This window comes from Citrus sinensis, chromosome 5 (assembly GCF_022201045.2).
Source record: "Citrus sinensis cultivar Valencia sweet orange chromosome 5, DVS_A1.0, whole genome shotgun sequence".
Classification (NCBI taxonomy): Eukaryota; Viridiplantae; Streptophyta; class Magnoliopsida; order Sapindales; family Rutaceae; genus Citrus; species Citrus sinensis.
The window spans coordinates 33266923-33282454 of NC_068560.1; the positions used below are offsets into that span (position 1 = coordinate 33266923).

The 15532-nt window shown below is 33.7% G+C and overlaps 3 protein-coding genes across 8 annotated transcripts; all 3 read right to left on the minus strand.

Annotated features, from left to right (window-relative positions):
- Positions 1-3946: 3946 nt before the first annotated feature.
- On the minus strand, positions 3947-7374 carry LOC102615478 (pentatricopeptide repeat-containing protein At1g77405). Of its 4 annotated transcripts, none has more exons than XM_052442859.1 (4): positions 5714-7374; positions 4977-5139; positions 4310-4406; positions 3947-4206 (listed from the first exon to the last, which is right to left on the minus strand). In XM_052442859.1, exon 1 carries the CDS (start codon positions 7150-7152, stop codon positions 5797-5799), a length of 1356 nt encoding a protein of 451 aa, XP_052298819.1. In that variant the 5' UTR covers positions 7153-7374; the 3' UTR covers positions 3947-4206; positions 4310-4406; positions 4977-5139; positions 5714-5796. The 4 variants fall into 4 exon arrangements, with proteins under 4 accessions (XP_052298819.1, XP_052298818.1, XP_052298817.1 ...); XM_052442858.1 differs by having other exon boundaries at positions 5720-7370; XM_052442857.1 differs by having other exon boundaries at positions 4977-7373.
- A 575-nt stretch (positions 7375-7949) lies between these two features.
- LOC102615996 (uncharacterized) lies at positions 7950-9561 on the minus strand. Its single transcript, XM_006472758.4, has one exon. It carries the CDS (start codon positions 8826-8828, stop codon positions 8274-8276), a length of 555 nt encoding a protein of 184 aa, XP_006472821.1. The 5' UTR covers positions 8829-9561; the 3' UTR covers positions 7950-8273.
- A 426-nt stretch (positions 9562-9987) lies between these two features.
- On the minus strand, positions 9988-14037 carry LOC102616275 (replication factor C subunit 4). Of its 3 annotated transcripts, none has more exons than XM_006472759.4 (12): positions 13871-14037; positions 13690-13768; positions 13479-13558; positions 12994-13116; positions 12842-12911; positions 12683-12756; positions 12002-12122; positions 11829-11891; positions 11378-11437; positions 10783-10908; positions 10609-10692; positions 9988-10293 (listed from the first exon to the last, which is right to left on the minus strand). In XM_006472759.4, exons 1-12 carry the CDS (start codon positions 14032-14034, stop codon positions 10189-10191), a joined length of 1149 nt encoding a protein of 382 aa, XP_006472822.2. In that variant the 5' UTR covers positions 14035-14037; the 3' UTR covers positions 9988-10188. The 3 variants fall into 3 exon arrangements, with proteins under 3 accessions (XP_006472822.2, XP_024952590.2, XP_006472823.4); XM_006472760.4 differs by having other exon boundaries at positions 10243-10396; XM_025096822.2 differs by lacking the exon at positions 10609-10692.
- Positions 14038-15532: the final 1495 nt, after the last annotated feature.

Sequence of the window (15532 nt, forward strand, 5' to 3'; positions counted from 1 at the left end):
TTATAGAACAGCTAATAATAATTATTTTAAAAGTTACAACATTACCAAACTGATCCTAAATAAATATTTTTATATTATCAATTTTATTTTTGATATTGGTATCTCAATATAATTGGCCGTAATAATAATACATTTAAATTTAAAGATTTTATTTCCTAATTAACAAGGATAATTTTAGATTTTGTAATTTATGTGAGGATATATTGGAATAATATTAAATATAAAACTGGTTCTTAAAATTAAATTTTGAAAAGCTACTCGTTCTTTATTTTTTAAAATCTATTGTAAGATGGGATGATTTTACTAAATATGATTTGTAAAAAATTCAACCAAGCACGAATATTAGCTTTTAACTTTTAAAATTCACTTTTGAGTCTCTCAAATGGGCCCTTATTAAAACAAACAAGATATCACTTATATTTAAATATTAAAAAAAATTGTCATTTGGACCTTTATATTCAAACCATTCAGATTTCAGAAAAAAAAAATTACTTTAATTTATTAAGGGTGAGGCTATTTGCACTGAAAAAGATTACTAAAAATACTCATTTTCTCAAAACACCCATTATTCAAATTTTTTAAAAAAATTAATTTTTACTCTAAACACTCTAATATTTCCAATATTACCCTAATTTTAATCACGCATGTCTTTTAATTTAATTAATTATTTACGGGTAAATAAAATGTTTTCAACACCAACTTCAATCAATATTCTTCCTAAGACATGCTTGTTGATGCACTTTAGATTGATCTTTTAATATGTGTAATAGATATAAAATAATGAGTATTCATAACTGCCATTGATGGAAAAACTAAATAAAAAAGTAGTTTTATATTATTAAAAATTAGATTCTTAATTTTTATTATCATCATCTTCATTGTCTGGCAAACCGCACATAAGAAGAAAAATCAAGTCTTCTTCATTTTGTATAATATAGCTTTTAATTAGCAAAAGAAGAGCAATTATATAAAACGCTCTTGCAGTTTACGCAGGAGGTTGATAGAACTTTCACCAAACATTTATTTGGGAGATGTCATTGCTAGCCACATCCCAAGACAACAAGATTAAACGTATGATCTTAAATGTCATAACACATTCAAAAAAAGAAAAGAAAAGGAAATTGTTCCTTTTTTTTTTTAATTATGTCCATTTAAATAATTTCATTATATGTCCAAAGTAAAGTTTATAGTGCAAATAACCACACCCATTTATTAATTATCTTCACTCTTCAACATAACTTTTTATTATATATTAATCATTATTACTCTTCTCTGTATAATTATAAATAAAGTCCTACTTCAAATAGAGAGAAACATAAATAGAAAAAGAAACAGAAAAGATAATAATAACAATAATTGTTTAATTGAGCTAAGATGCGAAATCTTAATTTGACCTCCAAAACCATTATTAGTTGGTGAAGCCAAAAGCCATTGATTTGGAAAGGATGTGATGTGGTGACAATTTTCGAGCACCAATTGATATATTTTACATTTTCATGGATTAAGAAACATGAAAAGTTACGTCAATCGAGTCACGGTGTTCTCCAATGTCCATGCCATGAAAATACTCTAATTATAATAAAAACACCCACTAAAATTTTATTTTATATTAAAAGAAACGTGACAAGATCCATGCCTCTGAGCCTCTCTTAGTATTACCATATATTTTACAGTTGGATGATCCACGCCTTGGCTCTGTCACATTCTATCATTTGTCACCTTTTTTTCCCCCCTCTCTAATCTTTTAAAATCAAGCATCTCAACACTAATCAGCCGTCAAAAACTGTGGACAAATCGTGGGATAACCATCAATCAGTGCATATTATATAGTTCTATATTCCACCCCCCCCCCCCATGTCGTTAGTCCATTTGCTATCAAAATTAATTGCGCAGGGAGTGAAAAATTATAAGAAGCCCCTGAAATTTTTAACGTTTCAAATTTACTCATGGGGAAGAAAGAAAGAAGGGAGGAGCGAAAGGGGAAAAAAAATAAAATATATTATTTCATAATTAATTTGAGAACTATCAACATTTTTCTTATATGTTTTTTTAGGTTATTTTCATATTTTTGTTCACTGTGACATTTGACATATCAGAGCAAAAGTGAACTTTTAATGATCGACAACAGTCGACATGCCGTTTGAATTGGAGAACTAATCAACGGTCTGGGGGTGTAGTGTAGACTTACAATAAACTTGAATGCACGTCGAAATTTGTCAATAAATGAAGGGAATCCAATGAAATTAACCTTCCCCCCCCCCCCCCCCCCCCCTCAATCGTACCTAATTAACCATAAGTCCTTAATCAACAAATTTGACACAAATGCCCTGCATGAATTGGGAGTTTGGCACTTGTCATCATATTGCATTTTTTCTAAACGTTTTCCCTTTACATTATTATAAAAGAAATACCAGAAAATAGATAAAGAAAGAACATTCGAAGTGATTAAATAATAATAAAGGATGATAATGGACCATTAGAGTCAACTTGTCAATTTGAATCCACTGCTTGATTTCATGGAATGCTTGAATCATATTATAATTCATCTTTATTAAACTGAAATGGCAATTTATTGCCTGTCATTGGCCGGCTGTGTTAGCTAATACCCCAGGGAGGTTCTAACTTAGCTGCTACTTTCTATATATAACTGTCATGGAATTACGTATAATAATAAAAATCTTAGTTCAGACATAATTAATTATTCTTATTATTAATTTAGTTTTTTTAGTGTCCTTCAATTTTTGGAATAATTGCATGAATTTTGGCTGTAATGACTGTAAGTATGTAATAAAATATTCAGTGGAATCTCTCAGTTCACATTGTAAAGGCAGCATACAATAATAATATTTTGGGATGGGTTTCGCATCAAAACTTCAATTTTTTTTTTTTGAATACTGATCACGTATTAAATTACTATTTTACACATATATTTATAACTTTTATTACAGCAGATATTACACTCGCGACATATGACCCTCACAGACGATTATTGTATTACACAAATATTTACAACTTCTATTAGTGATATTTACAATCAGATATATAATTAGCACTTAAATTATTACATTAATTTTATGAAGTATATACTCAAACATATGACCCTCACAGACGAGAGATGTCTCTACTCCACTCACATTTCGCAAGAGAGAAAAATTTACAAATTAACTCCATATAATTTTTTGCTTAATTGAGGAAGGTTGAATCTATGTATGGAGATTCGAACCACTATCCTCATAATACTGCTTAACTTTGAGAGTAGTGGTTCACCACTGGACCAAAGCCCAAGTGGCTATCAAAACTTAAATTAATCTCCACCAAGTTGTTGTTTTGATATGTGAAGTCCTTGATCTATCAAAGATTCTCACATTCCTCGGTGCTAATTTAAGAGAAAACCAAGATGCCGATGTATTTTAGTTTCATCGAATGATTCCAATATCTCTGGAGTTTTACCTTGCCAAGGGCATGCGCTGGGCGGGCTGCAATCATGTTGTCAGATTCTGCACAAAAAGTCCACGTTCACTAACTTTCATTTTATAGACAAATGACGTTTCTGAAATCTAAAATATCCAGTGAATCATCGACTGATCATTTCATCACACCACCATAATTTGGATAAGGAATACCAAATAATGATGATAATGATTAATATTTTGTATAAGCTCATAAGTCATGGTTTGACATAAAGAGTGTGAGAGTGACTATAAATTTGAACTGAAATTTAGAAATGATTTTGTTAACAACTATTATGTAACCTGACAATGCCTGCTGAGATTTCGCAATCGCCAAGTCGCTCATTCATTGCATTCCAATCTTTTTGGTCACAATCTTTTGTTCCATGCGCAATTCACACATTCCATAGAGAGTCATAGACGTATCAAAATGCGCAGAAAACAAATGGTGATGATTTGAGATATTCCATCAGCCACTTGGAAATTTGCTTGCCATATGCAGGAAAAGAGTTGACCTCATAGTTATCGGCTATCAGGCCATCCATTAATAATGAATAGTTTAGTCTGGTAACGGAAAATCAGTCAAATCCTCCCTATGATGTACAAGGTCCGATGCCCGATTTGGGTCAAGAGAAACACTAGGACTACGATGAACATATTTCCGACCTTGGGAAGATTGTTGTGAATTAGCCATCCAACAAAGCCTGAGCAGAGATAATATGGTTCCCAGACTCAGAAGCCATCACATAACAGTTATCTGCAGTATTTAATTACCAACATTCAAGTTATTTTCTATCAGCTGTTAACAATAGTCAAAACTCAAATATGGCTTTTGGAGAGACTTGAGTTATATGACTTACATAAATTGAGTTCTCAGGGGATCACATCTTTGTGCTACTGCTGCTGAATTTGAGAAGTGGGATTAAGGCAAATGGGTAGTTCAAATGACAGTATCATCTGCAAGCAATAACTATAAAATATAGCAATTATTGATTAACAGAATCATCTTTTAATCAAAGATCTAGAGATGCATAATGGTATCTATAGATGTTTCGACACACAATTATTAGCTGCAATGACCTTTCTTTCCTAACTCTTCACTTCAGTTCATCCTCACACTTTCTCCATGCAAATACTGTCCCTAGTTTACAAGTAAGCAAGTGACCAGCTCCCAACTCAAAGCACATTGCACAACTTATTACACTGTAACTGCATTGAATTATTTTCCTGCCCTTGAAAGGCCAGAGAAATTCAAATGACAATAAAACTGTTCGTACTATTACACACAAATTTGCTAAAACGGAGCAGGCTCATAGATTTGAAAGGTTGGGCCCTGGTTTCCTTCTAATTGACAAATATATAGAAAATAATTTGTTTCGGGTTGAATTTAAAAAGACTCGGCACTCTTTTACAGCAAACACAACAAGAACTATGTTGTTAGAACTTTGAACCATTGCAAAACTATGACCAGCTTTTACAGCATACAATTAACTTATGTGGTTATCTTATAGCAACCAAAATTGATACCTGAATAGTGGCGAGATGCACTGAACAAAAATGGCCGGTGCATGTCAACAAGCTAGTGTCAGGCAGTAAGCCAGTAACAACAAGATGAGTCTGGAAGTTGGAGTTGGCTAAACTGGGCAAGTTCAAATTAAAAACCATTCTGTAACAGCTACCCAGAAAGAACCTGTCACCAGGAATATCATCCAAGTAAAATTTCATTGAACTGTTTCTTAACTCCTAATTATTATTATTTTTTGGTTGAATCAGGTAAAATGGACCACAATCATTCTAAAGGCACTAAATGATTTTAAATACCACTGGGGCTTCTGACCACAAAGAAAGTAAAAATCTACTTGGGCTGGCATAAATAATTCCTCATCTTTAATAAAACACTTCATAGATAAAAGGCTTCTTTCTTTCTTTTTAACTCTATCGGTTTCATTAACCCCTTTTGCAGATTCATAGTATGTAAATTGATAAAAAAATTCTCCTAAAATGAACAAGCAGCCTTGATATCAACAACCCATTAAATTTTTTTACTGTGACCAAAGGATTCGATCAGAATTACATAATCTTAAGCAACTAAAAACCATTGACTCTAATTAATAATTAGAAATTGAGAATCATTTTTCTTTTTTTTTTTTCTCTCTTAACGAGCAAGTATTAGGCCCTTCTGTTTAAAATAAGTGAAAAAAGTAAAATGGAAGCCCAATCCACAAGAACAGGAAAGTAAAAATAATCATCGCAGTAATAGTTACAATCACCGGCAGAGTGCCCAAATTTCCATCCTTGCAATTCCAGTGGCCTTCGGTTTTCATATGGAAGAACATCACCAGTTTCTCTAGATGTCAATTTCTCCACACTTTAGTAACTCTTTATGCTTCATAATTGGTTTTACCTTCATAACTTGCCTAAACCTATTCTCTATACCATCCCTTATTCTTTTACGCAGTCCATCATCCGGCAAACTAGGTTCCTCTGCCGCATTTAGGGCATCACAAACTAACTTGTATGTGTACTCTCTAGGTACTGAACCCCCATCAACCAACTCCGCCAGAAAATCCCTGGCCTCCAAAACCCTTCCAGCTTCACACAATGCATGTATAATTGGAGTATATGAACTCGAAGTGGGTACACTATGATTCAAATTTTGCATCTTCCTCATCATTTCAATAGCCTTATCAATCTCATTCACAACACTATAATACCTAATAAACGAGTTATAAGTAACCCGATTTGGAACACAACCCTTTTTATTCATATCATCAAAAAGTTCCAAGGCCCTCTCAATCCGATAGGTCTTGCAACAACCATCTATCAAACAGTTATACGCAACAACATCTGGAACAAAACCCTTAAACAACATTAACCGAAACAAGTGATTAGCTTCCCATATCCTCCTTCTAATGGCCTTTCTACACCCGGTTTGCATACCATACTTACAATAAGAACTAATCAATATAGTATAAGTATATACATCCGGGGGACACCTAAACCCCGGTAACTCCATCTGTTCCAACAAAAATCTTGCCTTGTTAAAGTTCCCAACTCGACAAAGAGCATTAATAACAACATTGTAAGCGTAAACATCAGGTCTGCAACGAAACTGCTTCATCCGATAAAATGTAGCCAATGCCTCGTTAACCAGCCCTTCTTCACCTAGGACTTTTATCAAACAGGTAACAGTAGAGGTAGTAACAAGCTCGCCATTTCCTCTCCTTGACATTTCCTTGAGAAAATCCCAAAGACCCTTTACGTTATTTCCTCTGGCGAATACAATACCCATTTCTTTACAAGTCACCTCATTATGAAAAAAGTGGAAAAACCTTTCGACCCAGTGATAAAACTCTGTGGCTTTGTTGATTCCTAGAGTGACCTTTTGAGGGTTTCTATAGGCGGCAGGGCCAAGAACAAGCACATTATTGGCGATATTGTCAGCTTCTTTTTTGAGGATTCGTTGTTTCAAAGGAGTGCGGTGGCGAAAACCGGTTTGGCGGCCGATGGAGCGAGGGGACTGAAAGAAGAATCTTGGGATTGATTTGAGTACGTCAGCGACTGATTCAATGGTGAATGGGTTTTGGGTTTTGGTTGTTGAAGCGGCGAGTTTGGCATCAAATGGGACGTTTTTGAGGATAAGCGGAAGTACTTGCTGCACTAGGCAAGTGTGGTTGGAGTTTAGAGGTTTCGAGACGATCATGTTCGTTGCGGTTGATAATTAATTATCCTCGCAAATGCTTCAGAAATGCCACTGCAAAACTGATTTATACTCGAAGCTAGTTCCGATTTCTCCTCACTGATATTTGCATGAATTTCTGGGCGGCTGTTATTTGTTACGTGAAGTAAAGGCCACTTTACATGTGATGAAGTTCTGCGCGCTTTTTGCCGTCTTTGAACTTTGAAGCGAGAAGAAAAGGCGTGGGCATTTGATGGACCGAGTTTTGGGCTTTCTGGCATTGGACCTACCTAATTCAATCTCCAGCATTCAACATTTTATGGGCCACATTTTCTACTCTTTTAGCTTGAAATTTTCAGCCGAATACAAGCAACGCCTCCCTCCATACTTGCATCTACTGGACTCAAATCTATGCTATAATAATGAGGGAAAAGTCCACTACACTTATCGCCTAGGCTTACTATGTTCTTATACGAAATGGAAGATCAGTGAATAATAAAATTTTAGGAATAGAGTGACAATATAATTGTCATATCAATTATGATACAAACATTAATTATTGTTTTCAATTGAACTCTTAAGGAAATAGTTTTTTTGGTTTGCCTCTTTTCATACAAGTAAGAGGAATCAATGTTCTCTCACATTAAATTTTAATTTAAGTTTGTGCATGGGAATATGGAGAAGTTGGGGTGTGTGAAATCCAAACTAAAAAAAATGCGGATTGAATATATTTTGTAAGTTACCTAAATTTTATTAAATGTAAGATCAAAACTTTGCGAAAAAAAATAAATGGGAGTTTCATATGAAATTGAGCCAGCATAGACATTGAAATCCTTTTTCAATATCATCTCAAACTTCTAAAATTACAATAATATACTTAATATAGATTGGGAAAAAGAAAAATCCTCCCTTACAATAATTATAAGACATCACATCATGAGCTTTGACGATTTTAGACGAGAAGAGCTAATCACGGGCCACCGTCTTGGGCTCGTGATCCAATTCTAAAGAGAACTCTCCTAGAAATTGTCCATTAACAAACCAAATATATATATATATATTACATTTAAAAAACATTTCGGAGGGCGCAAATAAATTTCCCTCCAGAACGAGCAGCAGCGCTTATACTATACAGTGAGATCCGTTTAAAAGAGTCCGAACCCGGCCCACTCCGCATCAACAACCGGTCGGGGCGAAGACTTATACGACGAAAAAGACGACGAAGCAGGTGAGGCAGTGAAGGGCGAAAGGGTCTTCCGGCTAGACACCGACCACCTGGCTAATGTTTCAAGGTCAGAAGAGTATCCGGGTTCGGATTCTGGTCTGGGTAGGAGTACCCTTTTTTTGCTTGCCTTTTGTCTCAGCAGTGGAGCAGGAAAACATCCGGGCGAGACACAATCGGGTCGGAGAGGTTTCTCAAACCGCCAACGCTCGGACCGGGTTCGCGGGGTGGACCGGAACGACTGGCTTCGAGGCTCCACTGGTGGAAAGAAATGAAGCGCGGCTGGTGGGGGTCTAAGCTTTTGCAGTGGAGCAGGTGAGGAACGGGTGTGATTATCAAATTCAACAGCTGGTGACAGCGGTGGCTCCGGCGTAAGTTTCTTCAGAGGTTGCTGTTGTTGGATCTTGGGCACGCCGGGTCGAATCTCCCACTTGAATGGGACGGCACCGGGTTTTCTACAAGAGTCATCGATAGTCATGTTTGTTTATAACTGAAAATAACTAATAAAAGCAGACCCCAAGTGATAGGGGTAAACGTAAAACCAAAACGGGGTTCGCTTGTGTTGCGTTGCTTTGCTTTGCTCTTATATAGTAAGAAATGGGGCGTTCCTGGCGAGATTAAAGGCATGAAGTGGGGCCAATATGGAAAATGAGATAATCTGCATGTTCCTTCTTTGACTTTTGTACTGAGAAAGAAAGAACTTTTTTTCAATCATGCTTTATGCAGTATCAAGAAAGTGGAAAGCAAAACGTTCTTGTGAAAAATTCAAACGTTAATTAGGGAAATAAGGGACTTTGTTTTTCGAATTTTAAATTGTTTGTATCAGAAAATCTAGATGCAGACAGAATTGAACTAACTATCTACGAGCGGATAATGCCACTGACTCAGCCTTTTTTCTAATTAAGCTCATTTTCCGCAAGGCCTTTGGGTCACATTCCTAATTTCTTCTGAAATAAAACTTCGGCAAAGTAAATGATAATCGGGAAACTTCATTTCAAGTTTGTTTCCGAGGAGAAGTTAAAAGTGATTACTAAATTTAACTATTTTGTTTTTTGCCACAGCCACACGGTTGCTCTAGACAATAGTACCGTAGAGAGCCTAAATTTAATAAGCCATAACTCGTATTTTATCCTATGAGTTTGAGTGAGTGTTAGGCAGTAAATTAATAATGATGCCTTTTACTGTGTTACAGCCATGATTATATGTCCTATGATGCTTTGAGTTTGACCAGGCCTGCTACAACGGTAGGATGACCGCTTATAATGGGTAACACTAATAATGTAAAACGTGAAAGAAATTTTAAATTTTCAAATAGATTGTAATCATCATTTTTGGCTATTATTATGGTGACAAAACGAGAACCAGAAACAGTCATTTGTCTGGAACTCCTATTTCAATTCCACCACTATACTATTCGCATCAGCAAGTCAATAAGACAGCAAAGTTCCTATACCTTCTAGTGGTAGCTTTTCTACAGATGAGACCAGAAAATATGAAGACAATTTTCTGAGCCTCATCATGTTCACATGCCTCCTATATCCGGCAGTCAAGAACAATATAAAATCAGAAACTATTAAGAAAAAAGAACAAATCTGGGAAACAAAAAAAAAAAAAAAAAAAAAAAAGGAAATGGACTCTGAGTCGGCTACCCACCGGTAAATCCCAAATAACAGATTAAGATGTGTTTCAGAAGATACAATTACGAGCTCACATTCATCATACCAAGCAAATGGAATCTGCTTTTTGCTAAGAAGAGAGATCTCTGTTACTGGTTAAATTTAAAACTGGAACAATTCTTTTCTACAAGATTCTGCAGTCTGCAATCCCTATCTAGATGCCTAACAATCATATTGAAACTCTTCTGGCATGTTACATACAGCTCGTATCACATTGCTGGCCACATCCAATAGCTGCAAGTACTCATCTGCACCATCAACAAGACACTGCAACCACCAAGCAAAAATATAAGAATTGTGCATAATAGAGCAGAAGATATTACCAGAGAGGAGAGAGAAAGTTGAACATGAAATCATCAATTGTCGCATGCTGGAAAAACAAAAACTTTCCAAGTAAGAAAGATGAATTTCTAAGATTATTCGACGCGTAATTGTTTTTCAGAATTGCTCGAAATAAAACATGCTCTGGAGTCTAGATTGCTCCACAAGAAAATCATCTATCATCATAAACAGCATTTCAATTTCTGTTACTAGTGCTAATCTCAGAAAATAACTTGAAGCAGTATAAAAGCAGTTAGTAACCTTATCTACTTTAGCCAAGCATTTGCATATTCGAGCCTGCTGCTCATCAGATATATCTTCTGTTTCAACAACCACATCAAATAACTGGAACAAATTTTATATCAGTAGTGAATATATTATATATAAACATTGACGAGAGTGCTGAACCATCAATACAAATAGCAAAAGAGTAACCTGAGAAAGAAGCAGAGAGGCTGGATATCCCTCTGCAATGATGTTGTTAACTTCCTTATTTGCTAAATCAAAGTCACCACTTCTGCACACCGCGAAAAGCCCCTCCACTACCTCCGGTGGGATAACCTGGTAATAAGAATATTGAAATTCAGGACGAGTCTGGATATTCCCAGACAAGATAAAACGTCACCAGAAAAAAGGAAGGGAAAACAAAAAGCCGAAACGTTGAAACTTTGTCCAGGAGCTGATTTACAACTTTTTTTCTTTTTTTAAAATATGCCAATTATGCTAACATCATCCAACATCAAGCAACACCAACCATAGGAAGAACAAATACTTGGAGATCTAAGATGCAAACTCCAATCACAACCCTAAAAAAGTGCCACTGCATTTTCTAAAAGTCTTCAGGCTTGAGTTTCAAAGCTCATCTGGACTTAAAGGTTTGGAATATGTTGAACAACCAAAGATCGAGAAGGTTGGTTAAAATTTATTACAGGCCTTAGAACTTATAACAAAAAGGACTTGCAAGACTTTCCAGCAGATACATATAGAAAGTGAACGATGTATCAAAGGATTAACACAAAACACAACTTACACCAGACACACTAATTAGGTCCTTGGAAGTTATTGATGATCCAAATAATCGAGCAGCTCCCTGCAGCATTTCACCAAATGATAGGGCATAAGCTTCATCATTAGACATTGGCTATAAAGCAAGATAGTGAGATGAAGAAAAAGAAAACATAGTGCAGAAAGTTAGAGCACTAAAGCTTCTGAATCCCTCCTATGCCCTATCGACCATGACCAAAATCAATGCAACAGCCTTTCCAAACTTAATTGAAGTAAAGATAAATTTCATAATTTGGTGTTTTATTCAATTTTTCGGTTTAAAATACCAGTATATGAACAGTAACTTTTGTATTTGAACAATAACTTTTGGTTAACTTATACTTTTTGAGAATCGAATTGTCAAAAGCAACTATAACATATACAGTCGTGAAGAAAGAATCATAGTTCATGAGGAAAAATAGCAGACCATTTCTCACCTGCAAGTATGTAATAGCCCTGCGGAGATCACCTTGTGATATAGAACTTAAGGTTGATAAAGCCTACAATGATATATCATGTGCAAGCATGTTAAAAACTAATACGTTTACAAGAATCCAACAACATGCAAACTATTGTTTATAAGACAGGCCATAAGTGAATTGATCCACACCTCTGCATCTAGATTGAGTCCTTCTTCATTACAAATGTGCAATACACGGCTACTCATAACTTCCTCAGAAAGTGGCTTGAACCTGAACTTTGCACATCTTGAAGCAAGAGGCTCTATTATCCTACCAAAAGAAAGAAAGAAGAGAGCATGTAGTTCATTAAACAAGGATTACTCTTAAAATACTTCATTATAAAGATATGATAAACCTATATTTCCTTCTGAAAGTTGATTTTATGAGAACCAACTTTCAATCAACAGATCACAGAACCACCTAGATATGAGAACATGTTGAAGCTCTCACCTAAAATCTAAAATCTTCTATTTGATCAAACCACAGATTTTGTTACGCATAAACTTCAACAAAAGGAAATTGTTACCGAAAAGTGAAAACCAATACAAGCATAAGAGATGGTCATCTAATTGGACAGTTTAAGAAGAAAACATCTAAACATAATTATAAACTAATACAATGTGCTGTAATAAATCATCTAGTTGGACTGCATCTAAATAAATTTACCAACATCTCAGATAGAATATGTAAGAGATAGTCCAAAACCTTCCAAAAATTTTAATGTTGAAGCGTATATGATCCTAATATATTCCTTGTCAAAAGAAATTTGATCCAATAAGGAAAAAAACATAAAAAACAAAAGAAAGCTAAACAGAGCAGAGAAGGTGCACCTGCTTATGTAATTGCATATAAAGAAGAATCTTGTGACTTTGGAGTAAGTTTCCATAGTACGTCTCAGAGCATTCTGTAAGTTATAATAATTATTGGGCATTCACAATAATTCCACAGGAGAAAGCTTAATAAAACCAATAGAACTGAAACAAACATGCCTGAGCATCTTCAGTCATGGAATCTGCTTCATCTAAAATAATAATCTTATATGGGGGACAAGGATAACCCCTGAAGTGTTGAAGAAAAAAAATCAGCTGACACGTAATTAGGAAACGGAACGGAAAAGAATACAAGACAGGAATATATATACCCTCGTCGCTGACCAGAGCCTACAGCCACGGCAGCAAAAGTTTTAATTTTGGTACGAACAACATTAATCCCACGGTCATCACTTGCATTCAGCTCTAGCACTCTGGACTTGTAAAGTTCAGGCCTACAACAGTGTGATTAAATTAGAGAAACAAATAGAAATAATGGCCTAAGCATTCTTTCAAATGAAATCAAATAATGAAGAGTAACACTAAATGTACAGTATCAATTATACCAACTAATTGGCACAATACAATTGGTGATGTAAAATGAAAAATATCAATGTCATTGACGATTATCAATGTCATTGCCGCATCATCTCTTCTTTTATTGATTTTACGATTGCCACATAATCTATTCTAATCTCTTTTTATTAATTTTATGACACATCAGTTTGTATAACTAGTTTGCACCCAAAGCGAAAATAACTGAAAGAGTATTTAGAATAAATAAATAGGTGAATAACAAATATTACAAGAAGAGTACCCGAAAAGCTGGTGGGCGATGGCGAGGGCAGTGGTGGTTTTTCCGGTGCCAGGTGGGCCGTAAAATAACATGTGTGGGCACTTCAGCAGAACAAAAAATTATTAAAAAAATAACATTAACAGCTAGGGTTTTTAAACTTTTTTAATTCAACATATAATCATAAGATCAATAATTAGAATGAGAAACTTGAAATTGAAAGTGGAAGTGTTACATTGGCTGTCTCGAGAGTGTTTGTGAGGACGCGCACGACCTCTTCCTGGTGAGCCACATCTTTGACTTGCTTTGGTCGACTGCAAAATTGATATACAACAGAAAACAAAAACACGAAAATTAACTTTGAAAAATGTTAAGCAGAGGTGACAGTATTGGATCGCAAGAGACTGAGATTGTACTATTTTTCAACCCATGGTTGTGAGCTCTGCAATACTGGCGCCATTTTTCTTTTTACTTCGTCCTCGCTTTTTTCTGGACTGGACTGGGTAGTGGAGAATTTCTGCGTAAAGTTAGGGCTTTTGTTTTTCCCGCTTTTGTGAATTTTTCCGAAATTCGCTCTCATTCGCAATTTTATATTGACGCGCACAGCAACAGTAAATTATTTTAACACGTGTGTGACTCCACGAATCGCAGCGTTTAGTTTAAAAAGTAGTTTTCAAATTGGCTTTCACTCTATATATAATGGATAATAATGTTAATTATTAAATTTTATTTAGATAAAAATAAAAATTAATTAATTATGTAGGAATATTTTAGAAAATATTTTTTAATGATATTATTTAAACTTTTTTAAATTAAATAAAAAATTTTAAAAATAGCCCAATAACATGATGACTTAATGATTGAAAACTTTCATTAAGTTGAAAAAATAAATAAACTTAATAACTTAACTAATTGAAATTAAGTCAATTAAGGCATTAAATCAAAAAAATAAACAGCCCCTTAGTTTGAATACTAAATAAATCTAAATATATGAATATGAAAGATATGTTTATTTTTTATTTTTTGTCTGAATCTCTGATAATTAGTATTAAGTTGTGTTTTTTTTTCAACTAAAAAAATTTGCAAACTAGTATTTTTAAATTTGTGCCCTCGCAAAATTTTAAAGTTAAATAAATAATAAACATTTCAATGAACATAAATAAGACAGTATTTTATCATAGCATATATTATGTTTAGTAAATATAAGCATTTAAAATTCTAAATTAGAACATGTTAATCAATTCATTGTAGTTTATGATGTATTATTGTATGAAAAATATTTATATAAAATTTGTAAAAAATAAATAATGCTAATTTGAAAAATATAAAAAAGCTAAAATAAATATGCTCTACTACTATGTAATCGCAAGTTTTAGAGATGAATAATAATAGTAAGTCTTATTTGGTTAAAGATGAGAATAAATTAATTAGATAGGAATATTTTAGGAAATATCCTTTAATGGTGTCGTGAAGACTTTTTATATTAAGTAAAAAGAAAAAAAAATTGGTTTAATAACTTAATGACTTAACTGAATGAAATTGAGTCGTTAAATCATTGAGGTAAAAAAACAACTTTTCTCTTACAATGTAATGGGTTATTGAATTAATTTATGTTGATTTTCCTTATTTAAAAAAAATCACATTGATAATATAATTTGCATAAACGCTTAGTAGTTATCAATTTATCATATAATTTACATTGGATTATCTTTAGAATTTGAGTATTTTTTTAATAAATAAATTCACGTAAGGCATGTTTGGTGTGGGATATAGGATAGGATAGAATAGAATTAGATAAAATATAATACTATGTTATGTTGATGTAGATTAAGATTGAAATAAATAATAATGTATTTTATTTGGTGTGCTATTTGTTAGTCGCTAATATAATTTATATATTAATTTAATTAAAATTAGTCGCTAATATAATTTATATATTAATTTAATTAAAATTATCTTACTAATATTATATATATATATTAATTTAATGAAAATAAATTTAAAATTATCTAAAATTAATTCTTATAGCACAATTTAGAAAGTAAGTTACTCCCTACAAACTCATATTTTTATAGTTG